This window comes from Aulonocara stuartgranti (assembly GCF_965226115.1).
Source record: "Aulonocara stuartgranti genome assembly, chromosome: 5".
Taxonomy (NCBI): Eukaryota; Metazoa; Chordata; class Actinopteri; order Cichliformes; family Cichlidae; genus Aulonocara; species Aulonocara stuartgranti.
The window spans coordinates 35,872,650-35,899,869 of record NC_138943.1 but is presented as its reverse complement, the minus strand read 5'-3'; the positions used below and the strand labels follow the sequence as shown (position 1 = coordinate 35,899,869).

The following is a 27,220-nucleotide window of genomic DNA, read 5'->3' as shown; positions in this document are numbered from 1 at the left end:
TACCGACAAGATCAGAGATCAGGTTTTTATGTTTGAGTAGAATTTGCAGTACCTTCTGCAAATACAACACATGTATATACTGTGTTTAGTTTTTATTTTTATTTATTGAATTATGTTAAAAAAAGATCGGCATCATCCTTTAGAATAATTTATTCTAGGATTCGGTAAAAAGCTCTTCTGACATTTTATGTTGGGTGATTTCACACCCAGTAACTGCAGTCTTAAAATATCAGTGTTATTATTCAGTAAAACCTCCTATCAGCCAAACTGTGGTGTTTGATTTTTACAGTGACCCCACCCTCTAGTTTCCAGTTGAACTGTCATCTATTGGAATGTATTAATAGGCTGGAGCGCACACTTTCCGGGTGGGAATACCACAGGGTGGAACACAGACGACGATGTTCCTTGTGGAGCAGCGGAAGAGGTGATAAAAACATTTCAGATAAGAAGTGTCTAATGTGTGCGGCACAGCTGTTTTTCTTCATAATATCTAAATTACTTTATAAGTGTATTAATAGTGGGACCTTCTGACACCAGTAGATGGGGATGTGGGTTCACTGTTGACTGAGGAACCAGCGGCCCAGCGTGTGACGGTGTTACTGACGTGGACAAACGCACTCTGACACTGTGACCTTTTATTGATCGTCAGTCAGTTTACAGATACAAACGTACATGCTGTGTGAGGCCAGCCTGCAGTTAACGCAGCAGGCTGAGTCAGTCCTGCACACCACACAGGAAATTGTCTAGTGTGTAAAAGAGAATGTGGCTTTTACCCTGAGATAATTACACAGTCAAATAAAAAAGATGCATCTGGTTACAAACTAAAGAGTATAACATGAAACAATAAAATGTAACCCCCCCTATAATAATACTGTCAGTGCTAGAATGACATCATCACTACTTTTTTGTGTGTTTTGAACTCATTTGATCAGATCACATATTCATAAATAATATACACCAAACGCTTGACCAAATCAAAAATTAGGTCCAAAACGGGCAAAATAATAATGAAAAAAAACAAACCCTGATGACATTAATTTACGTAGTTTTGCTTTTAGTATATTTTATGAGATGGGAGAAAAACGTTCTTCTTTCTTTTTTTAATTGGAGAAACGCTCCATTTCCCCTTTGTGTTGCCCAGCTCTGTGGATATGTCACTAACATTTATCATTTACATGTGAAATATGCCAAATCACAAAAAATACCAAGTGAAATAAGCATACGATACCAAAATAAATATCCTTTATTTGATTTTTTTTTATCTAAAACTATTGAAAGATTATTTTTTAAACTACACAAATAAAGATTGAAATTGAACGATTTATACTGCTTCCTAGACTTCTGAGACCATTTGTTCTCATATATTCATTTTGTCAGTTTTGGACCTTATCTATGGAAAAGTGGCCGCTATGCATCGTGTGATGTCACCACAGCCACATCACCATCCTGGTGCTTGAGTGTGCCGTATTCTCCCGGATGACAGCTTTTCAGGCCGTTGTAGCATCTCCCTCTCTGTAATGTGAAAATCTCTCAGCTCCTGTGCTGACATATCAGTGAAGTGAGAGGAAAAAACAACACAATCTTACAGTTGTATCTTAAAGCCAGCCAAAGGTGCGAAACATCACCAAAAGGGTAATGAGGGAATAAACCAATAACCGAGACCAGCCAACGTCTATACACACAGTTGAACAGACACTAATAGTGCGAGTGTATAAAAGCTAAATTATGTTTGCTAGAGTGAAGCTGAAAAATACATACGTAGAAATACAAGGTTTTTCAGGAAACATTACTTTCAAGGAAACATAGCAGAGAGCCTGCCATGATAGGAATAATTCAATCTTTGGCAATATTCTACAAGATTCCTAGATCATGCTTTAACCTTTAGAGGCATTACAAAAATCTAAACGCCAAAAATGTTTAGCACCATATGAAATGTCTAGTCTCTGTCTGTCTCTTTGGTATTACATAGTGCTGGGTGTTATGAAGACGTGAATCTTGGCCAAGAATGAAGTGAACGTCCCTTGCCTCAGCAGCTTCATTTCCACGTCTATCAGGAAGTCTTTGGGCTCGCGGACCTTTCTCTGCAGGTAGACGGCACCTGTGAAGCTGTTCAGCTTGCGTGTGCTGAAGTATCCCTCTTCATTCCCCTTTCTGATGCTAATGACAATATGATCTCCAGAGTAGGCTGGGTTAGGGCCAATTCGGAAGATCTGAGCTGGAATGATGATGTTGGTCTCATACGTGAGCTGGTAGTAAGTGATCCACAAGGGAGAGTTCTTACAGTCTAAGGAACTGGCGGGACAGTTGATCCGCTCACAGCGTCTGAAAATGAGCCAGGGAAGATGGTGAGAAGACGTAAGCAAAACATTGTTTGGACACTGTGCTGCTCACTGAACACTCAACACACAAAATGTCTTGACATTACGTTTGTGAACTGGCATCGAATAAATAGAAGTGATCCTATAGAACCAATTCTAGATAACGCATCATCTGTGCAAGGGTGGAAAAGGGATATAAGACGGGTAGGGAAGAGATGCCGTTTCTACTGATGGTTTCTTGTTAATCATCACAGACCATGTCAGTAAGCTACAGCAGCCTCTGGGCTTTCAAGACTGTGGGGGCCCATAGAGGTGAAAATCAATGTAAGAAATAACCAGCAAATATGAAAATACTATAAAAGCACATAAAACACAGCAAAATTTGAATAAAACAATGGAAGTAGAAAAAAAACAAATGTCACAGAAGACGACTGCCATGTTTTTGGGGACGTGACGGACCACCTGGGAAAGTGACACAAGCCATATGAGGGATCCCACTGTGCTTTAACTACATGATTCAAATATTACTGTAGATATATGTTTGCTATGAGCTGTTTACTGTCAGCTTGCCACATCTGCAGCTGTTCCATCACCTCAAAAACACATCTGTTGTGTGGGGTGTTTTGTGAGAGCTTTTGCAGCATTTTCGTCTTCTTTCCTTGTCTATTTTTCAACATCCGTTGTGTTTATGCAGCATTTTTCTTCTTCTGCATTTGTTGCAGTGCCTTTCCCCTCTCTACACTCCCTGAACATTTTGAACCAAGCTGCAGCGTGATGCAAAATCATTTGCTTCTTAAAGCACATGTGATTTTTCCATTGCTACGGCATGTAGCAGCACTGCTCTTTCACATCACTGCCCCCTGCTGCAAGGATTCCATAATAACATAGATGAAGACTGTGGATGCCAGTGGAAATCAGAAGCCTTTGTGGGTCTTTCCCACAGTGCAATCTGAAGCTCCGTGACTGTTTATCCATCACACATCAGGATTTACAGCCTGGAGTTATCGTTGTAGTGCACCGTAATATTTGCACAACTCACATCAAGACAAGAGTGCCTAGGAACCTAATACGGGAAGACCAAGACACATTTTAATCTCAGCTGTCTGTCCGTGACTGCCAAGTCTGCTCATGAATGAAAGATGTCTCTCCATGGGGAGCCAAGAGATGTCACACTGAGGGTAATAAGGTGTCTCTAGGTAACACTGATAAGACGTCTCTTGTGGGCTGACAGGGGAGTGAGTGTGTGTGTGTGTGTGTGTGTGAGTGTGTGTGTGAGTGTGTGTGTGTGGTGTTGCTGTTCAGTGGAGCGTAGAGCAGGGAGAGCTGCAGAGACGGCTCTGGGAAGCACCGAGCTGATCAAAGCCATCTGACTTCTTCACACAGCGGATGTGAATCATGTTCAGTTAAACAAGCTCACAGCTAACAAGGCCCTTCTGTGCAGAACACTGCGCTGTACGCACATCGATGTATAATGTTTCACAGCCTGAGAGGATCTGGACAGAAACCGTATACACAGATATAGGCCAATGCAGCTGGAGACTGCAAAAACAAATTTTATTGGACCTGTTTACAAAGACAACTCAAATATGGAAACTTATAATACCCTGATGTTCTAATGAGCCTTAACCTCGGCATACTTTGATGTAGTAAAAACCTGACTCTGAGCCAAAAGCGTAAAACTTTAGCAGGGGAGAAAATATAAATCTGACTCACGTGTTTGACACTTTCTTGTAGTGTTGAGGGCAATCAAAGGAGAGACACCTGAAGCCTCCCTGAAGGTTGTAGCAGGTCTGCCCAGTGGAGCAGTTGTGGGTGCCAGTTGTGCACTCATCAATATCTGGAAAAAGAGCCAACAATAAATCTAATAAATATCATCATTTTGATATGATAGACTTTTGTGACCCAATCTGAATGATGCAACTGATGATCAACTCCAAGAATAGGAGACAGACACAGTCTAAATGCAACGTGTCTGGATACACTCATTATTCAGAATGACCTGCACTACTCTGAAACTGTGTGGGTGTCCTACTGGAACAGCCGCATGGCTGGGTATTGGTACCAGTGCAGGCTGGAGCACCGTGTCCAGTCCCATTACCACCAAAAATGATCACAGTTGCAAATCTGCATCAACAGCTCAACCTCAGTCGACTTCAGCCAGTTGCAGCACGGTGATGTTGAGCATACGGTGTTTAGACTACAATGACTAAAACCAATCATAGAATAGATTTGGTTGTTCTACACAATGAAAACAATGCAGTGAGAAATGCATCTGATCTAAGCAGAGACTAAACATGTTTATGACATAAAACATTGTTGTCATCTGTCATTGATGATGATTGGGATGCAAATACAGGGATGCCTGTATTTGCATCCTCTTGGCACTGTGTATGTAATCATAAAGTGGGAAAACTTTGAGTTAGGTTTGCTGTCAAAATTCCACAAGAGTAACAAAAAATCCATTAACTTGGCAAGAAAGGAAATTTCCATAAATCTCTAGCACCAAATTGAACCACTGTTACACTTGTCAAACAATATCAGTTAATAAGGGCTATACAATATGAGCAAAAGTTATACAGTAGTGCAGTTTGAATTTAAGGATTAATAAGTTAAGTGAAAATTGGGTAGAAAAGGGAGAAACTCATTAAACCCATAGGTATGCATAGGTAGAGCAGTAAATGTTCTCTCCCAGATTCAGATTTAGTGTGCTGCTGTTTGCGTAGAGCAGCACGGTGGCGCGGTGGTTAGCACTGAGAAGAGTTTGATTTCACCAACTAGCCGGGCTTTTCTGGAGCTTGCACGTTCTCCCCATGTTTGCGTGGGTTCTCTTCAGGTACTCCAGCTTCCTCCCACAGTCCAAAGACATGCAGTTAGTGGGGTTAGGTTGATTGGAAACTCATAGGTGTGAATGTGAGTGTGAATGGTTTGCAATTTCTATGTGTTAGCCCTGCGACAGACAGGTGACCTGTCCAGGGTGTACCCCGCCTCTCGCACTGTGGGTAAGTAGAAGAGAATGGATGGATGGATGCTGCAATTTGCTCAATCTATTCTTTAACAGCCTGTCACACTAAGTGTACCCACTGCATTTTTAACAAGATTTCTTTGACTTTTTTCTATATCTATTAATGTAGTTACTACATGCATATAACAGCACTGACAGAAAGGTTTTCAATGCTCCAGTCAAACAGTACAAAAATGTAACCTGCATCAGGTCCAAGAAGACGATTACTGTATATATCAGCCTCACCTTTGCAGGTGCGTCCGTTGGCAGCCATGACATATCCATGAGGTGGACAGGCACACTGATAGCTGCCTGCAGTGTTAACACACTGGAAGGCACAGAGGTTCCCGATGCTCTGGGAGCACTCGTCAATATCTGTGTAAAACACACACATGCACATCTCGTCACTGTGATTAAACTGTGAGGAAAGAAAGGTTCAAAAGCAGTCGGGCTTTTCAGCTTTATCTCGAGCATTGTGTGTATCTTATGTGGAACATCAACTACAACTTGGCATCAGGAGAAGTTCTCTGCAGCTGGAACATCAGCCCCTTTTATGGGAAATTTATACCAACACATTTACCTCTGTTTTATAGAAAACCGTTCCTGGGTAGGTTATTTTGGTATTGATTGTCCTGTCTGATTTCATACATCACTCATCCGATTTCTCTACTGTGAAACTAACAGCAAGAGAACGACAGTCTAATTTTAAAGGTGTTCTATGTATTCATCATTTGAAGCATGTTTTTCTGTTGTTGGCTTTCCTGACACAACCCCAAAAAGGACGTGTGTCTTCAGCAGGAGTTGAACCAGCAACTGTGTAAACCACTATAATGCAGCTATAGTGTATTATATATGTAAGTGCAGTCTGTGTATGGTTTTGGATAATAGAAACACTTCAGTAAATGCAGCTGAGGTTCACAACTCTCTGAGTAAATCACAAGTGTTTGTGGGCAACTATTTGTTAAATTTCACACATGTATCTAATTAGATGTGTTTAAATGTGTTGAGTGTAAATCACATAAACTGTAGGAATAGAGCAGTATGCTGGACTGAGGTCTCCATCGATCTCTCTGAAGTGTTTCTACCACACTGGCAACCTTGGAAGAAAATACCTTCACAGGTGTGCCCATCATCTTTCAGGTAGTAGCCTGGGCGACAATAGCATTGATATGAGCCATAGATGTTGGCACACTCCTGGCTACAAGGGTTTTGGTCACACTCATTTGTATCTGAGCACAGAAACAAAAAAATACAATCATAAAATTGGACATAAACGTGTAAATATTTATGCAAGCTGTATGTTAGGAGTTAGATAGAAAAAACAAATATTTGTATGTATATGTTGTAATGTTGCTGCCTCCCCAAACACCTTTGCTGCTCTAGTCATTTATCCAAGACACTTTGTTCAAGACAAGTAACTTGAAAAAAATCGATCTTAAAAGCGATAATCAAAACCCAATGATATCCTTCAGGCAAGCGTTTATCTATAAACCTCGATGAACGCTAAGCTTCACCTTCGGAACAGAAACATTTACATCTGGATTAAGTTCCTTCAGTCACGTCTGTGACAAGCTGGACATAACGTGAATCATGACCGGCTTTGCTCTCTGAAGCACAGTCACATCTCCAGCATGCTGACGACTGACAGCACCTGAACCAGGAAACTATTATTATTACTCTTATCCCAGAGATGGAGACTAAATTAAATGCCAATGGAAAATAGCCTTTATTGATAACAGTGACTTACAAAGGAGACATAAACAGTTTCTCATCAATATACTTAATCTCCAAAGTCTGTGCAAAGACTACTTTTGCCTTTTGATGCTGATGTTGTGCCCGGAGGCTCGCCTCTGTGATTTAAGTTCTTCATGAAAAATAAGACTGTCTGTCTAAACAAGGTGGCATTTAAATTTTCAATATGTCAGAGGAACAAACTGTCTAGCTTACCTTCGCAGTTCTTGCCGTCGAATGCGAGGGAGAAGCCAGCTGTGCATGAGCAGCGGTAGGAGCCTGGGGTGTTTTCACACTTCTGGGCGCAGAGCCTGCCAGAATAGCGCCAGCACTCATTTACGTCTGTCAGTACAAAAACAGGAGCTATTAGGCAGCAGATAGCCTTGAGGCCCACCAAGGACTCAACACACATACTCGATGAGCTTCCCTTGAAGGCCATCCCTCTTTTAAGCCAGCTTTCTTTTGATTGGCTGCTTCTCAGAAGCTTAAGGTTTGTCCAAACACCTATTGCGTGGGACTTTTGATGAATAGGAATACACACAATTGTAATACACGACAACAAAAACTAAAAAAATAACATATTAGGTCAACACTGAAGTAACTACAGCATACGCTCCAATTTCCTGAAAAATAAAACCCAGTTAAATATGACTTTCTTAAAATAAACACTCAATATTAAATATTATTGGCTAATTCTTCACAATTTGTTCAGTTAATTCAGATCAATTCAATTTCAGTTATGTAGTTCAAAATCCCGTTCATTTTACCGTGTCATTATTTATTTAACAAGAAATGGAGCAAAATGCAGAAACAGTGAGTAAACAACGAAGTACATGCCGTGATTCAGTACCTTGTAGAACCATCTTTAACAACAATAACTTCAAGTAATCATTGTCTACATCACTTTATTAGTCTCTCATATTCTTTTTTATAACGTTGCTTCAGTTCATTGAGATTTGCTTACACACAGCTCTCGTAAAATTACAGTGTGTAAAATGTCAGCTGAGTTCTGCTTTCGTACTCTTTAGAACATTTAAGCCTGCTTGCTGACATCTGCCTGGAGACTGGACGGTTGCATGTCTAATCTGCTGACAATTAATAATTATGAGAATTATGAGAATATCAGGAATAAATATGCTTTATGTTTCATCCAAGAATTGAAATCCACAAATAATAAGCATTTTTTACAAATGATAGGCTGAAAGTGTAGAAAGTGTTATCCAACCCAGTTTGGTCAAATCTGACATCATAACAGAAAAGCTCTGATTCAGTGAGCCGACGTTTGCACCCATAGCTTCTCTGGTTTCAAAAGTGCTCGATAAAGTGAACCTTCAGTCTGAACATCTTCACTTGCAGACGTCACACAGTGATACGTACCAGTGCAGACTTTGCGTAAGGCGTTATACTGGTAGCCTGTCTGGCAGTCGCAGCGGTAGCTGCCGGGGAGGTTGTGACAGATCTGGCCCACTCCACAGCGGTGCGTCCCCATCTGACACTCGTCAGTGTCTACGCAGGCAGAAAGAAAGATGAAGCACTTCAACAGTGACCCACTGAGCACCCGAGAGGGTATAACTTAAACACAGCTAAGGCTTGTTACAGTCCAAAAAGACCAGGCATCAATGTTCTCACTCTCTGGGTATTATTATTTTGTTATTTATGTTTTTAAAATGATTTTTATTTTTAAATTATTTTGGAAAATAATTGTTGGTGTGTATCAGAATAAATATTTTCTTGGGAGAACAATTTATTAAAAACAACAATTACAGACCACTTAGGGTTAGTTTAGGGAACCAGTGAGTATTTCAGACAATGGGCACAATAAAGCTTAATTAGTCAATTTCCTTATTTGTGTGTAATACTTTTAAAAATATGGGGGAGTGGTGTGAAGATAGAAAAATGAATGAGTAGGAAGCAAGATTTTAAATAGCAGGGACAACGGCAGGCCAGTGGGATGGGAGCTAAAACTGGATCTATCCAGTAGGTAAAGTGGTCGCCCCATGATCGGAAGGTCGGCGGTTCGAATCCACTTAACGGCTACCCTGAGGTACCCCTGAGCAAGGTACCGTCCCTACACACTGCTCCCCGGGCGCCTGCTTAGTGGGCTGCCCACTGCTTCACTGAGTGAATGGGTCAAATGCAGAGAAAAACAAGTAATTTCCCCATGGGGATCAATAAAGTATCCATTATTATTATTATTATTACAGAATCACTACTATGGTAGAGTAAATGGCACATGTTTGCAGACAAGTCGGCGTCATCAACATACAGCACAGGCAACGACTGCAATCTGCTTGCGACCAAAGTAAAGTCACAAGGAGGTTTCTGATACAGCACTCCCTTTGTGACTCTTGGCGGCGACATTTCCTCTTGCTCATCGACATCTTGATCAAACAATCACTCAGTACTTGCATTGTCATTTATAAGAATACAATTAAATGAAGCATAATTTGACACCATTTAAGAACTGCATGTAAGCTGAACAAGATTTAGTTGTTCTCATTTTAAGTCTGTCTTTTTGAGCAGTTTTGAGTACCAAAGCAGCAACTGAGTGAGAGCATCGATGCATGGTCTTTTAGAAAAACTCTTGTGCCACAACTGTACGATGACCTTTAACTGAAAGAATAGAAGTGATTATAAATAATATTCACTCTTGCATTTTTCCTGGTTGTATCTAATCGATTGAACCTGTGTCTTGGTCAACAACAGGGCCATCAGTGCTTTCATTCACACCTTTCCACAACACCATCGTCCTGTGTGAGTGGTGCATGTTGTGCTAAACCTCACCAACACACTTTGCTCCATCAGGGCTGGCGTGGTAACCATGGCTACACATCACAATCTTCTTCTGGCACGTGTAGGAGCCAACGGTATTGATACAGTTAAAGCCTGAACTGCAGGGCTCAGTCAGGCTGCTGCACTCGTTTATATCTGCAGAGTCAAAAAGATCAAGAATGAAGCTGTGACTGCGCAGAGGCTCAATCCTGATAGGCTTAAGATTACTTCAATTCAATTTTATTTATACAGCATCAAATCACACCAACAGTCTTCTCAAGGTGCTTTGTATTGTAAGGTAGACCCTACAATAATACATACAGAGAAAATCCTCCCACCCTCAGACAGATCTGTGATGTATGTGCAGTCATCTGCAGGGAGACATTACCACTGATGATTACTTGCTCTGCTTTGGCTGTAGATCAGCCGAGGTACACGGGGCAGTTTTATGACATCAGGAGCACCCAGAGGTGAATATTATGTTTCGCTCATTTTGCAGTGATGCTGCCCTGCACGGTACTGAGAAAAGTGCAAGTAATCCAAAGAAAATTGGATTACATTCTGTTTAATCTTTGTGTTAGTACAGTGATTTGTGTTGAAGTGAGCTCAGGAACAAGAGAAAATCTGAAGTCTTGTCAAATACTTTTTCACAGGTACAGCGTGACATCTTGCTATGATAAAGAATCCTTTAAAAAAATTCCTGAATCCAGTGGTGAGCTCAGCTTAATGCTCTGAGGGCTAAGTCATCATCAGCGCTTTCACCAACCCTAATGCTAACTCCAGAATATGTCACTTCTGTTACATTACTCTCACAAGAATCAAGAATTAAGAAGTAAATGCAAATCCATAAGTTTTTGGGTAGCCTTCCTACCAAACAGATACAGAAGTGAGCTAATTGCATAAAGTGCTCGGCAGAGGTAAGAGCTTTTACCACTCATGGACCACTGTGTCTTATCATGTGTGTAAACTGTGTCAGAAAGATGACTTTACTATACATAGACTGATCAAACGTATTGTTGTGCATAATCACTGCCCCAAAAGACCCATGTTAGCAATCTCTTGATATCAGTCACCAGCAACGCCATCGGAGGTTAGGTGTATGTTCTTACTTTGGTTAACCTTTTAACCCCCCTTTCACCTATTTGGAACACTCAGAAAGCTTTACATAACACAATAACTGTAATGCAAAAATGAAGAAAAGACACTTGATTTAAAATCTTGTAGTTTGAAACTCTTGAGAAATATCAAGATAGTTAAAGCCTGGTTAAAAGACAGTTAAATATCAAGATAGTTAAAGCCTGGTTAAAAGACAGTTAAATATCAAGAGTCCGAGTAGTACTGCAGCATGGAAAAACACACAGACACAGGCACAATGCAGAGTAAGTTTGATGGATGGCTCTGCTAAAGAGGCTCATTTTGCTTAAGATTTGTCCTTACAAAGAATAGGACCAACTCTATCAGCTGTTTACTGGTCCTGAGTTAGGATGTAATGCTACCCAGCCTGGAGAGTATGGGCAGTCTCTTACCAATACAGTTGCCATGAGAGTCCTGTGTGAAGCCACTGATGCACTTCTGTTTGGGATTACACAGGAAAGAGCCCACTGTATTCTCACACACAAGGCCCATGCCACAGTTATGAGTTCTCATCGTGCACTCATCAATGTCTGTAAAGAAAGAATAGATTTGCATTAGTTTATCTGCACAAAGCAATCTCTCAATGCATTATTCTGTTACAAGAGGCTCTGTAAATTTAGCTCGAGCTCTCCGGCTGTTAGTAGTACAGCAGGGGGCACTGTGACTCAAGCACAGAACATTTACACACTTTGACTCTGTCAGTGTTTAACTGGAGGGAAGAATTCAATGAAAACATCACTTGATTCGACTGTGCAATTAACAGAAGTTGAACAGAACTTAAATGACAGTTATTGAATCTCATGAGCAATATGAGAGTTTTTTCCTTTTTTTCATGCCGCAAGTAGTTCATTTTATCCTGGGTCCTCTGAGCAGGTCTTAATTTGACTTTTCTCTGTTGTGAATATCAGAGGGATACTCTTCCAACATTCTGTCACTGCTTTCATATAACTAATTACTTTTTTTGCCTGCTGGATGGTTGACTAGATACTACCTTCATGTTATGCTTGTACTGATTAGTCCTCTGTGATACGAGTCACATGAGCTTCAAAGTGCAGCACCACCAATCCTGCTCTTTGGTTGATTATCTTGTAACATATTGAACCTTGGTATCTGCTTAAACCCACACTTTACTGTTTGGGCCAAGGAAACATGAACTTCCTGTCTTTATGACGATTTGCTGAGTGAGCCTAAATTAGGTGACTTTGGGTAATTGTTTTTGTATTAAAAGTAGTCAAAGATGTTGTCATGTTGTTTGAACAAATCCTTGATATGAAATATTTACCTATTAACATACCAGAACAACCCTTTAAGTTGACACGTAGGTAAGGTCAAAAGTTTTAAAGGTATGCAAGCACTTGAGTCACAGAGGGGCAGTTCGGTTGGGATTAAATCCACCCAGGACTGTATTTATTCTGGCTTATGTTAGCGCTCGCTATTATGCTGACATAGACCATTTGCAAGACATGGATCGTATGATACCCAAACAGTCTAATAAATAAGCTGGCCATTTTCAAATTATTGCATTAGCTAATGAAATAACCATCACCAAAACCCCAGAGCATTGTTAATCTAGAGCTAGCAAGCTAACGCTATACGAGCTAATGAAGGACAATAAAAACAACAGCCAAATTAGGGGTTTGGTATTATTCGGTTTAGACAGGCTGTTGTCCAACATACACAACACAGAATACATAAAATACAACATAATGCTACCGTCAGTCTTGTGTATATCTTGTAATTATTTTGGTTGATGCAGGCTTGCACACTGTCTGTGAGTATATGCTGCATACCAATGTGACTAATACTCAGTGAATGTATTTAGTCTCCTTTAAGATGCAGTTTACAAAGTATGGCAGGAATGTTGCAGTGAAAATGATTTTTGCATATTTCCTCATCACTAGTGTTAATTTGATCTAAATAAGTGAGGAAACAAGGATCTAGGACAGTACAACAACAGCAGCACCTATTGCATTAATAATGATGCACTACAGTACACTGCAGTCTTGTATTCATGGATTTATGACCCCTAAAGGATTTCCAATAATATGTGTTTTCAGTAATGCCGCTAAAAAGATCAGTAGAGAGGAGGAGGTGACAAACAATAGGACCAGAATGGCTTGTGTGTGAATCAATAATATGCTGCCTCAGTTTGAGCCAGCATGCTGGGCCTTGCTTCTTGTTTCTGGACCCTCTTAAAATTTCTGAAAAAGTGGCAACAGTGAGTCCCACACTCCAACACAAACACGAACCCCAGCCAAAGGTAAGTGCCAAGATGTGGAATTACACCAGAGGAAATCTCACAATAAGAAGACAGCAGCTATACCTTGACACACATCAATATGTGTTCGATGAAATGTTTAAATGGAGTATCGTTAATATTCAAAATGTCAAAAGATTTTAAATTATTTTCTTCACATCTGTAATTAGATTCCTGTAACTTTCTCTTTGTCTAATTTTTATTTTTAGTGTCTCATAATTTAATGTTTAAATGAAGCTGACTCCCAGTTTTTGTCAGCCTCTGTACACAAGCCTTTATTAAATATATGACATTGATGCTGAAATTTCTACAGCTTCACAATAACTACATTAAACTATAAGAAATATGGCTCACCAATGCTAGTTTAAACAAAGTATTTTCTTTAGTAAAACTCCCTTGCTTTTTGTTGTTCGTGCTGTAAATGGCTACAGCACTTGCTGTATTCTTGATGTGTAGCTGCTAAGTGAAAAGAAATGAGATGCATCAAGCCCTCAGCAGCCTGGGCCTATTGCAGCAGAACTAAGGGCTGGTTCCGGATCATCGGAGCCAGCTCTAATTGTAGACTTTATTCCAAAGGAAAGTTTTACTGTAAACTTAATCTTGTCTGACTCCCAAATGCAAGCTAGGAACTAATTCTACAGAAGAGGGGTCCGAAAGCTGCAGGCCCTGCCCATTCTACTTTTAAAATACCCCAGGAACCACAAGTAAACCAGCTGTCTGAGAGCAACGTGCTGCATTGGTGTGATATGATACTATGAGGTCTTTAAGATGGCACCTGATTGCGTGGCTGAGTACAACAATCTCAGTTTTATCTGAATTTAGAAGCAGGAAATTAGAGGTCATCTGAATGGCACTGAAAATGTATGCCTTCCAATAATACTGCCTAAGGGAAGCATGTATAATGTAAATATTGCTCTCAACATTGAACCCTGTGGAATTCCGTGATTAACCTTAGCGTGAGAGGAAGACTCCCCATTTACATGAACAAATTGGAGTCTATTAAACAGACTGCAGTGCCGTACCTTTAATACCTTTAATACAGAGAGGTCGTATCTCTGTAGTAAAATATAGTTATCACATACAAAGTGATCAGAGACCATAAGAAGAGCATTTGTAGCCTTCACTGGTGCTGTTTCTGCACTATGATGAATTCTGAACTGTGAAACTCTTCAAACAAACCAATTCCTCTGCAGATGATCTTGAATTACTCATTCATAAAAAGAAGATTGAGATTGGTCTATAATTAGTTAAGACAGCTGGGTCAGGTGATTTTGCTTTTATATCACTGTCCTTGCTTTTGTTTTTACAAAACCAAATCATCCTGAAAATAAAAAAAAATCCTGCATATTATATTGAAGAAGACATAATTTCCACCAGCTATTTCAGAGGCTCTGGAAATGACTGCTGGGTAAATTGGTTTAATGAAACACATCAGGATCAATGAACTCACCCTCGCAAAGACTGTTCCGCAGCTGGTAACCAGCAGGACAAGTGACCTGCAGCTCGCACACAAATGAACCCACTGTGTTCACACAGCGCTGGCTGGGCTTGCAACTGTGGGCACCAGTCACGCACTCATCCACATCTGCAGAAAAAGACAACGGTGACTGTGTGTGAGACAGAGGGAGGGAAGATAACAGGGGGTGCAAGAATATGATGTGGAGGTGAGCTTGCTGATGGACGGGTCCCGTGCATAATTTTGCCCCCGTGCTCAGGCTCTCCGAGCGTCACAGAGATCGAGCTCAGTGAGTTGGCAACAGATGGACAGCAACAAAACTTCAAATGAAAAGTCTCTCTTATGCGTAAGAATTTGTGGCAGAACAGGAAATTACAAATTTTTGCTTTTGCTTACATGAAAACCATCTAGCTGGGAAGCCTCAGGCATGAAAGTCATTCAGTGCTCCAGCTAAAAACCAAGAGTTGCAGTGAAATGTACAGCTGAGCTCATTAATACTTCAAAAACAACAAACAGAGGCTCTTCTACCAGAATAATTGGAAGAGAAAAGTATGTAGACGGAGAGAAACAGGCCTTAGCTTGAAGAATACCACATCATCTGTCAAACATGGTGAAGGCAATGTTATGGCGTGGGTCTGGTGTTTCTTGATTATGATGATGATAGAAGTAGTAAGCTGAATTTTTCGGTGTACAGGTGTGCACTGTGCTCAGATTCAGCCAAATGTTGCTAAATTAATTGCAAATTCCTTCACAGTCCAAATGGATAATGAGCCAAAGCGTTCTGCAAAAGCAAGATTGTTTTCAGGGCAAATAATCTGGATATTAATCAGTGGCCAAGTCATTCATCTTTTCTCAACCCAACAGAGCATGCTTTTCAGGTACTTAAGAAAAAATTTAATGCAAAGAGACCCACAACCAAGCAGAAAATGAAGGCAGCTGCAGTAAACGCCTAGCTCAGCATCTCAGGGAAGGAAATGGAGCATTTGGTGATATCCATGTGTGCTAGGCAGACACTAACTGCAAAAAATAGCAATCTTTATAAACTTTATAAACCTAAATGAACCAATAATCTATTAACTCAGCTGTATTCCTGCTGTTACTTTTGTAGGGAGGTGGCCATCACGGTGCAGTGTAGGTAGGTATGTCATAAATCTAACACATTATTATCCTATAATTTAATTTTATCCTCCCACCACCCCAGACAACCTCATTATACGAACTTTATTAATCTATCGGTCTCTTAACCCCCTAAATTCCCAGTTATCACTGGATGGCACTCATTCTAATGCTGTGCAATCTACATATGTAATGTTTCTTCTTTTTAAATTGTTCTCCCAAGTTTGGGCAAAAAACAAAGAAAATTGTTTGTGTAACTAACACGCAAGATGAAAATTTCAATTCCCCCCCCAAAAAAGGCTGTTTGTCCTTTCTCCAGCCTTTAGGGCTACAGCTGAGGTTATCACCACTCATGACCTCACAGGGTTAACATCCACCAGCTCATCAGCTACCTTTAAAGGTTTAAGGTTAAGGTCAGGGTTCAGTTAACATCCACCTCTTTTTAGAGGTAATAATTTAAATGTCTTCAAACTGGAACACCTGGAATAAACAAGCTTTACGTGAAAGATAACCTTTAAAAATGTGTCTATCTACTGCAGCATGTGGCCAATAGATGACCAAGTTGAGTTTTGTTTGTTCCTTTGTAATATTTGACTTTGAAGAAGTCAAACTGAAAATAACAGGTCTGGGCAAAAGCTACATGATATTTTGCTTGTTAAGCGTGTTTGTGTGAAATGAAAAAACAGTTGAGAGCCTTTAAATCTTTATCAGTCAAACTGTGCAGCAGCCAGTAAACAGGCGCTGTTGATTTATGACAGCGGTGGCCTTGTGCTGAGACGGTGGATCGCCGCTCTGTCGTGGCTCGTCTTTATCAAACGGCTGCATTCCCTTATCACGCATCACATGCGAGGCCGATTAGTTGGATGCACTGATAGGGTAACGCTGGGATTATTGTGTGTGTGTATGTGTGTTTGTTTGTGTGTGGCAGCCATCCACATTTGAAGATCACCCCAAAATATGGTGCATTCCACAGGGAACCAGACAAAAAAGGTGTTGTACAAAATATGCTGGAGAAAACAAAAATCTGGAACAAGAGGGAACATATTCTCCTGTGCTCCCCGTGTGTGTGTTTGAGTGCCAGCAATCCCTTTTTGAAAAGTCTTTGTCGACTTTCAAAGTTTTTGCCGTGGGGAATTTGAATAAACTGTGTGCCTTACAACACCATCCCACAGGCAGGAGTAAAAACACAGATCTGAAGTTTTCAGCGTGTACCTGGCTTTGTCACATCCTGCAGCTTTTTTTCTGTTAACCTCATAAAACTGCACCTCATCACCTCTCACAGCTCAGAGCGTACTTTATGGTATTATATGAGCCCCCTGTGGAGCTGCAGCAAATGCATTTGTCTAAATAAAATTAACAGTTTTCCCTTCTTGAGCAGCGCAGTGGTGACAAATTCTTGTTTGCGAGCTATCTTTGCAAACGTCTCCATTTCTTCCTCAACTGAGAGACATCTGTTATGAACATTGTAGGGAGGGATATTTCCAGGGGCAAAATCCTCCTGAGCTCATAGACCACCCCTTCCTCTGGGCGCTGCTGGCCTTCAAGCACAGGGTTAGACAGGACTGTTTCCAAAGTTTGCGTATTGCCAGTGGTGCAGAAAGTCTCCTTCCACCACAGCGCTCTGGTGGCCAACGTTATTTCCAGTTTGTCATTCAAATCCGAAAAAGCAAAGGAAATCGGGCCTAATGCTTCAATGTCCCTACACCTCTGCTGACTTGCCCCGTGGAGACAGCCTCATTACACAGTGAAGCGATCCAGTACAAGGTGGAAACAACTTATTTTTGAGAAATACAAATGCTTAGTTGAATGGACAAGGGAGACAGCAGTTTGAAAGGAATTCCATCAAGAGCGAGCACAGGGAGATGTCCGAAAGGCACCACAGATGAAAACACACACACAGTTTTTCCTACACACTTGACCCAGCAGACAATGAAGTATTTATTTTTTTTTTATTTTTTTAAGGTCAAGCTGCAGTGAATGAAGTCAGCCTTGGCTTATTTGCCGAACTAGTTTTAAACGTGGAGGTTAAAGTTGCACGCCGCGAGCCTGATTCCACTGTCGGCTGTGACAGCGGATAAATGAAGGCAGCTAAACCACACAGAGTGGAACAGATGCATTCAGGTGTGTACCTGTTATTGGGGTATTTTTTTCAGGCTTTTACAATTTGCACAGATGCAACTTTAGTTTCCAGGTTTTTGTGTACAGACACTGAAAATGATAAATTGATGAGCCAAAAGATCACTGACAGAAAATAAAGCCAATAATTTTGATTCAGTGTTGTCGATGTTAGTGGGTCAGAGCAGTGAAACTCGTCTTTACTGAAATATGTTAATATATGAAAAAGGACTGAAACAGTACGCCTCAGTTTTTCTAATGCTGCTCTAGTAAATGAAAGACATATGTCAGCAGGACTCTTGGGGCTCTGGTAGCTCATTGCTTAAATTGTTCTATAATTATAAAATAGAAAGTTTCACCTCGACCCATCCAGTCACCAGAGGTTTCTTGCTGTTAAAAGGGAATTTTACCATCCCACTGTTTTCAAGTGCATTCTCATAGGGGGTCATCTGTTTGTTGAGGTATTGTATGGTCTTTACCTTTCAGTATAAAGCCCCTTCAGGTAACAGGGGTTGTAAACCAGTGCTATGTAAATAAAACTGAAGTAAATTTCATTTACATTCCTTTCCAGGCATAAACTGAATGACTTGATTGTCTGAGAAAAACACTAAAATATTGCCTAAACCTTGAGAAACACCAGGAACGTCTGTATGGGATGATGATATTAGAGTCAGATTAGAGATTACTTTAGCCTAGATTGGACTGTGATTCAGAAGACATCGTGGTCAATCAGTGTCATCTTCCACAAAGACAATCCTGACCATGTAAGTGTCCAGATTATGGCAGCAATGCAACCACAGAGATGATAACATGGTGGAGGATGTCATCCATAGTTATCATTCAAGTAATAACTCTGTAAGCTTTCGATCTCCACAAAACACTCGAAGGAATGCAAAACAAATCCAGTCCTGCCCGCAATGGTTTGTTTAGTCCCAGTTCAGAAAAGGGTGAAGGTGTCAGCCACATGCACTGGAGCCAACTGTGTGTGCATTTGGGTGTACGCCCCTGGGATGTTCATTTGTCTGAACCACATGTATCATTCAAGTTGTGCATAAAACCTTCTCTTAAAAACAGTCTTTTCTTAAAAAAAACATCTCCATGGGAAGAACTGTGTGCTAAACTATTACCAGTTATTCACATTCATATGCAGCTGAAAGCGAGATCACGAAAAGCAGCTGTATTTACCCTGTAAACCTGCAAATTAAAATATAACAGTCTCAATAAGGGACGACTCGCAGGTTTTCTGATGGAAGTGCTTCCATTTGCTAAACAAATTACAGAAAAGTGCAAATGATCCCAGGTGTTAATACTTTCACAGTCTGATGCACCCTCATTTCAAAAACACTCAGGATCATGTGCAAATCATTTAAAGTCTATATTCCATTAAAATGATAGAGCATATGAAACCCTCTGTGTTGCATCACCTCTTCTTTAAAAACAGTGCTTTTGCTTCATAACAGATTTCAGCTGTTCCTCCTTTTTTAATGTCAGCAGTCTTCTAATAGTTGCAAACGGTGGTTTGACATTGTCTTGCACAAATAAGCAAGTCCTTTCCTATGGCCCTGAAAAAGATGGAGGCATATGTTGCTTCAAAACCTGAACACATTTATGCACTAAAGTTTCCTTCACAGATGTGCAACTAACTCATGACATGTGCACTAATGTGCAATCCCCGTACCATATGTATATTTGAACTGTGGGCTGAAACCAATCAGGTGGTCCCTCCAGTTTTAGCCCACAAAGCCTGGAGACCATAACCTCCAAAAATAAGTTCAGCCCCTTTATGAAATGTTTTGCTTGCATTAAATTCAAAACTAGCATATACTTTATTTTGCACTTCATTCCAGCACAATATATTTTTGTTCATTTTACACACCTACCCACCCACCAAGCATCAACAGCAAGTACTCCAGAGTTTACTTCACAGTCTACTTATATATCTTTCAAATCCTCAGCACCCCCTCGCAATCATGACCTGTCATGGTATTTGCTTTGTTTCATTCCACTCTGCACTAAATGTTGCCCACCCACAAGTCCACATGTGGGAGCACTTTAGGGAAAGAAAGTGCTCACTTTGCTCACTGAAGGAAATGATAGGAGGGAAAACACTTCCTTTAATGTAGTACTTGTTCATCTTGAGTGTTATCCTGTCTGGTAACAGACTCAGCACTTCCAGCACACACTTTGTTAATTTTAGTGATTTCGCACCTAAAGCCTCCTACCAGTGTCCCGAGCTACCACACAAACATGCTGAAAGAAAGGTACTGAGTACATACACAGATGCTGTGTGTAGTGTGTGATATTGCAACAACTGCTCCCACAGAGTAATTGGCTATGGTTGAATCATGCTTGAGGCGACAGTTTCCACCACCTAACATTGGGAGCCCAATCAGCTGATGCATTGTTTAGCATCACGAGACCTTCATGAGTGACTGAATCCAATTGAAAAGTGCCACGACCTATGGACAGACACTTCATTTCACTGCAGCTCTGTCATCCGGCCTGCATGTATTTGTTCCTTTATGCATTCACTGGGTTTGTTGTTGCTGTTAGGTTGCTTGTTACCTTGTGGTAACCAGGCTTGAGGGAGACAGCTTAAGGGATACATATGAGCTTTGTGAACCACTCCAATTACTGCCAATGGTAATGTGACAAGAAAGCACGGCGGCCCTTACCTTCACACATCCATCCATCTGTCATCAGTGAGAACCCCGGGAAGCAGGAGCAGCGAGCCCGGCCTGCCACGGCCTTACACTGTTGACTGCAGCCACCGTTGTCTGCAAGAGACAAGCAGCATGATTACAGTCGTCTCTGCATTCCACACAGCTACACCTCCAGGGCAGTCATTTGCAGTCATGTTTCTCATCTTTGTACTGTTTCTCTTGCTCTCCCGAGGCTACCATGGACCCCACCTTCCCTCCCGCACACTGATCATTTGCTCCCTGCTGGAAGGAGCCTCTCATGAGCCATCGCAGTCACACACCAGAATCAATTCTCCCTATTTAACAGCTCAATAGCTCTGTCACAAAGAGGCATGGGCCAGGAACTGTTTCCCCACAATCTCTAACCAACACAATCCCCTCTAAAGCTCTGTAGCGGCGAAGGCCGCTCTATACATCGATCAGGATCTTCTTATAGCTAACAGAGACACTTTGAAGGAGTGGAGGCTTTCACTCGAAGTTGGACTTTTGAGCTTAAGGGTTTGCAGTGCTCATCTCCCACTGACATGATTAGGATTCTGCTAATGAAGCTGCTGAAAGCTTAGATTAACTAATACTAATCAGTTTATTAGTGAAAACATGTTGTGAGGCAGCTCTTCCTGTTTTGACCTGTCGTAACTCTGGAATGTTTTACCTGTGAGCAGTCAGGAGGCGCTCACACACATCGTGTTAGTAAGAGCAGAAATGTATGACTTCTATAGACAGAGTTAGAAAGTGAATGCAGTAGTGATGGCTTGTTCATTTCCCCACCATACATAAAGCCATAACTCATTCTCACCACATATTACACATGTTTGGACACATTTTGGCGAGGTCTCTCTTGGAAAATAAATTTTAAACTCAGTGAAAATTTTTACTTTTAAATAAAGGATATTAAAAAAAAGCTTTAACGTCTTAACATCCACCATGTCACTGGCTACCCGTTCAGAGCTAGTGTTGGATTTTGTTTTAAGCCTACAGGATGTGTTTTTGACATGTAAGAATTATATATACAGTGGCTCGCAAAAGTATTTGAACTTTCCCACATTTTGTCTCATTACAGCCACAAACATGAATCTATTTTATTGGAATTCCACGTGAAAGACCAACACAAAGTGGTGCACACGTGAGAAGTGGAACGAAAATCATACATGATTCCAAACATGTTTTACAAATAAATAACTGAAAAGTGGGTGTGCATAATTATTCAGCCCCTGAGTCAATACTTTGTAGAACCACCTTTTGCTGCAGGTCCAGCTGCCAGTCTTTTAGGGTCTGTCTCTACCAGCGTTGCACATCTACAGACTGAAATCTTTGCCCATTCTTCTTTGCAAAACAGCTCCAGCTCAGTCAGATTAGATGGACAGCGTTTGTGAACAGCAGTTTTCAGATCTTGCCACAGATTCTGGATTGGATTTCGATCTGGACTTTGACTGGGCCAGTCTAACACATGGATATGTTTTGTTTTAAACCACTCCATTGTTGCCCTCGCTTTATGTTTAGGGTTGTTGATGCTGGAAGGGGAACCTCCGCCCCAGTCTCAAGTCTTTTGCAGACTCCAAGAGGTTTTCTTCCAAGATTGCCCTGTATTTGGCTCCATCCATCTTCCCATCAACTCTGACCAGCTTCCTGTCCCTGCTGAAGAGAAGCACCCCCAGAGTGTGATGCTGCCACCACCATATCTGACAGTGGGGATGGTGTGTTCAGAGTGATGTGCAGTGTTAGTTTTCTGCCACACATAGCGTTTTGCATTTTGGCCAAAAAGTTCCATTTTGGTCTCATCTGACCAGAGCAGCTTCTTCCACATGTTTGCTGTGTCCCCCACATGGCTTGTGGCAAACTGCAAACGGGACTTCTTATGTTTTTCTGACAATGGCTTTCTTCTTGCCACTCTTCCATAAAGGCCAACGTTGTGCAGTCCACGACTAATAGTTGTCCTGTGGACAGATTCCCCCACCTGAGCTGTAGATCTCTGCAGCTCGTCCAGAGTCACCATGGGCCTCTTGGCTGCATTTCTGATCAGCGCTCTCCTTGTTCGGCCTGAGAGTTTAGGTGGACGGCCTTGTCTTGGTAGGTTTACAGTTGTGCCATACTCCTTCCATTTCTGAATGATCGCTTGAACAGTGCTCCGTGGGATGTTCAAGGCTTGGGAAATCTTTTTGTAGCCTAAGCCTGCTTTAAATTTCTCAGTAACTTTATCCCTGACCTGTCTGGTGTGTTCTTTGGACTTCATGGTGTTGAAAAAAATATATATTCTGATTGCTTGGGTCATCATTTATGATGGCTTAGAGCACACAGCGTCCAAAGACTAACAGAAAATGTGAGCCAAGTAAGGGATCAGTGGAGAAGCATAGCAGAGCCAAAAATCATGTGTCATATTCTGACATTGGTGATATTGATATATTAAGTAAATCTATGAATAATATAAGAGACCAGCTGTGTTGACTGCAAATGTTCTCTCTTTGACTTTGGTATATTTATAACATTTATTGGTCCAATATATTATATTAGACTTCATTATTGCTTTATAGACCTACATCTCGAGTTGTTTGAGCTGTGTTTTTGAGCTCCTGTCATAAATCTTTTCCAGATATGGCAACATTTTAAGGGACAATTGCATTGCAACTTTTGCATTTGCCTTTAATATCTTTGCTGGCCTCCTTCATTATGTCTGGAGCAGTTTATCCAGTTAGCTGAATGATTAGGTACACCCAAAAAGGAGGTTACATTGTTTGGGGGTTTAATAAGAGCTTAATCTGACTGTGAAACACAAATAACACACAAAAAATGCCCACTAATAAAAAATATGTTGTCTTACAACTGAAATTACCGTGACAGAAATAATGGAAGTCGTGTGTATGGATGCAATAAAAACAGCTTGCATTCATCTCTCCAGGTTACACAGGCGACAGATTACTAACCCAATAATTTTAATCTATCTTTACTGCTACACAGAATGCAGAAAATCTAATATTATACAAAATAACTTTTAACACAAGAAATCAAGAAAAGTTTGAAGCATCAGGAAAACATATGGACATCACCTACAAAAAAGTGTCCTTTCATCGTGCACAGTGTGAGGAGCCACACCGTATGCTCACCTACAACCACATTTCCACTCTTTATCCCTCGGCTGCAGAATTAGACGAAAAAAAGCTACTATGAAGCTTTTTTTATTAGCACATGACAGACGGGTGTGACCTGCCTGGACTACTGCCTTACTCAAGTTAATTATGCTACATGTGTGATAGCTGTCCTGTGGGTCTCAGTTAAGAATAAAGTAGAATTTCTGAAAGATATTTAGAGAAGTTAGACACAACTACAACAACTATAATGCAGTTTATGATATCTTATTGGAAATGTGGCAAAAAGGATCCAAATAGCAAAAAATATGACACACATTTGACCTTTAACCTGACTGATGAAGCTGATTCAGGGTCTACCTCATATGGGCTACAGTTCAGGTGACAGTTGCTCTAACCCTTGAACCAAACTCACAGCGAGTACGTTTGAGCCCAAGGGTTAGACTTCTCCTCAAAAGACTAATCAAAGACTGTTGCACGCCACAAAACTCCTGACAGCACTGTTACCAAGATGTATGTTCCAGATTATGGTCAATCGTGTCTGCTCTCTGGGGATCAGTTGATGTTTCTACCAATGGAGCGATTCTTATTTAGCACTTTTCTTCACCCAAGCACATTTTCTATGCAGTGCTTTTTATCTAACATTCACATACATTCAATACTGCAATGAATGCATCAGAGAGCAACTTGAAGTTAGTATCAGCAGCCCAGGATCGAACCACCAGCCTTCTGATTAGTAGATGACCTGCTCTACCACCTGACTTACAGCCACCTCACTGCACATCAGAGCTGCTTTCCGAGACAGGTTGTCCCAGTGATGTCATTTGCTTTGTGGTCCAGTGTTTAGATTACCTGCACATGGATTGAGGCTAAAGGAGCTGGTGGTGGTTGTAGTAGTTTTAGTAGTAGTGGTGGTGGGGGGAAAAGCTGGACCGTCAACTTCTCTGAGGCCATTGTCCTCCTTGAAGCTCACTGCAGAACAACAACAGCACAGACTGTGAGAAACATGTAGCGGTCCAGCTAACCGAGGCTACTGCGTTCCTACCATTTAATGTTTCTAATATATGCAGCAAATTTGAAAACGAGCAATATTCCAAGACATCATTTGACCCATGCTGAGTGTTTTTGTCATTATACTCTTTTATGGAGCAGAGAGAGTTCTATGAATAAATGAACATTTTTATTTGAGGTCGTAATGGGTGGATTTGTTATACTCCTCTTTAAATATCTTTTTCCCAAGGGCCATAAATATGATGGCGATCAAATCTGCTGCTGGTTTAACCACAGCACAACCATAGATTAGCTTACTGAGATTTCTGCATTTAAGCTTTTAGTGGAAGTAAAATACTTTTTTGTTATGCAGCTGCCTCATCTCGTGTCAGTGAATTCTGAACACGTGGAGTTTTTTTAAACCGAAGTAGCACAGGGTCAAACTAAATATGACAGGCACAGAATTTCAAATAATGTGACAAATGAAGTAATTAACACAACTCATTATGTCCAGTGCTTGGAACCTTGGTTCCTGACATGCATGTAAATGTTACTTTACATCTACCACCCACCTAAGCACTGCTGCAGCCCAAGAGCCCCACACCAGCTCATGGCTGTGCAATAATACTTGAACAGCTCAAAAAAACAGTGCTTATCCAGTTCTCAAACTCACGTGGTCCCAAACAGCCTAACCTGTCCTTGAAGAACCTCGGAGACACTGCGTCCATGTCCTGACAGGTCATGGACACAGTGGGCATGTGGTTTTTATGTCATGGCTGATTGTTATACACCACTCTCACGGTGTCATTTTTCTAAAATAAATACACAAAGCATTCATTTGTCTGTTTGTTAGCAGTGTAGCATCCAAAGTTTTCAAGATATCATTTTAAAATCTTGTGCGATGGTAGATGCCAATAATAGCTCGAGCTGATTTCATTTTGATGAAAATCGGGTCAAAGTCACACCAAATATGAAAATCAGTAAAAACTTTATATTACCCACAGCTTTTCATGAATATTCTTCAAACTTTGCAACAAAATACTTGATCTTGGGGGAAATAAGTACCTGTATTGACTAAGCATTTGACCATGACCTTCACTGTTAGTGCCCAAGGTCAAAATTAGCCTTGAAAAAATATTTAAAGAAACCATGACAAGAGAGAGCTGTACAATCATTTTTTTTTCAATATGATGACCTAAGATGTCATAATGACGCCATAACAGGCTGATGTCATTAACCACCCTCATAAAACATCAAAGTTTTAGTAGAGCCCTTGCCCTTCGAGAGGAGTTGCGCTCTCTGAGTGCTCCACTGAGCTCTCTCTCAGCTCATATTCAATCACCCTGCTAGCACCCCAACATAAAGCATATGCCTAGAGTAATGGGAGTAGTGAAACTCCTTTTGAAATAATCTTATGTCCATTTGTCACTTTCAGCTCTTCCTGAGATGTTTAAATGTACCTATACTACCAAACACATGGAAACCCTGTTCCTTTAGCCTCTATGCAATTAGTGCATGTCATGTTTTTGTGTATTGTGCATGACAGATATATATAACTACATATGACACATTGTTCAGCATTTCAAACACAGCACAACAATCTTGTCAAGCCTTGGATTTCTCCAAATATGAAATTAAAATTATGATTTTAAGGACGGGCTACTGTACCTGGTGCACACGAATGTCCATCCAGCTGCAGGATGTAGCCCTGGTGGCAGCTACAGCGATAGGAGCCCCAGATGTTGGTGCATGTGTGCTGGCACAGCTGGCCAGGGTAGAGCTCACACTCGTCAACATCCTCCTGCTCCTCCACAGTGTTGGCAGCTTCATCTGTGGAACTGATGGAGAAGGCTTCCTTGGGGAACTTATTGTCTGATACTGGGAGTCCGTGGAGAGGAGGGGGGGGGGGGGGGGTGTAAGATTAGGAACCAGATTTTCTGTATTTATTCCAAACACTTATCTAATGAAACTGACTTGAAGACACAAAACAACATCTGCTCGTCCCCTACAATCAAATTCAAAGTGTGTATGTGTGTTTATACAGTGCAGTTATACATTTCCTGTTTTAGTTTTACATGAAAACAAATGTAAAAAGTCAACTGTGAAACCCTCATTGCATTTATAGAACGCTTAATGTTCTTTACTAAATGAGAGTAACGTATTCTGAATACTTTGGATTACTTAATAAATGATCATGCTCTTGACAACCAACACCAACTAGATTTTTAAATCTTAATATAAATGAGTAACAGTCGGTGGACATTAGGTAAGGCTGCACTTTTTGCAGCGATCTCGTATAGAAGACTATATAAAACAGGTCCACGGCTCCGAACCGTAGTAAAGGGACCTCTGGCTAATACGTCGGGTTTGTGTCGGGCTCGTAGCTAAAAACTAGCTTCACTTTGTTGTCTGGGTCAACTTTGCTAGTGAGAGACAGAGAGAGGCGTTGAAAGGCTGCTCTAACGTAACGGGTATGGCAGTCCATTCTCCCTGCAGCACGGACTACACTGCCCATAAGGCTACATTCTTTAGGGCTATGCCTGTAACA

General features: G+C 40.9%; 1 protein-coding gene across 3 annotated transcripts in view; it reads right to left on the bottom strand.

Moving 5' to 3' along the window:
- Positions 1-620: 620 nt before the first annotated feature.
- Positions 621-27,220, bottom strand: part of fbln2 (fibulin 2) — a 72,329-nt gene continuing 45,729 nt past the window's right edge. For 2 of the 3 annotated variants that reach the window (XM_082533532.1, XM_082533531.1), the window contains exons 6-17: positions 26,341-26,550; positions 24,535-24,654; positions 20,576-20,677; positions 14,664-14,798; positions 11,349-11,486; positions 9,835-9,978; positions 8,428-8,556; positions 7,267-7,392; positions 6,432-6,548; positions 5,566-5,694; positions 4,032-4,155; positions 621-2,322 (exon numbers count right to left, since the gene is read on the bottom strand). In XM_082533532.1, the coding sequence (XP_082389658.1) occupies positions 1,962-2,322; positions 4,032-4,155; positions 5,566-5,694; positions 6,432-6,548; positions 7,267-7,392; positions 8,428-8,556; positions 9,835-9,978; positions 11,349-11,486; positions 14,664-14,798; positions 20,576-20,677; positions 24,535-24,654; positions 26,341-26,550 (1,835 nt within the window). In that variant the 3' untranslated portion in view covers positions 621-1,961. The remainder of the gene's footprint in view (positions 2,323-4,031; positions 4,156-5,565; positions 5,695-6,431; positions 6,549-7,266; positions 7,393-8,427; positions 8,557-9,834; positions 9,979-11,348; positions 11,487-14,663; positions 14,799-20,575; positions 20,678-24,534; positions 24,655-26,340; positions 26,551-27,220) is intronic. The other variant, XM_082533533.1, reaches the window with a different exon arrangement.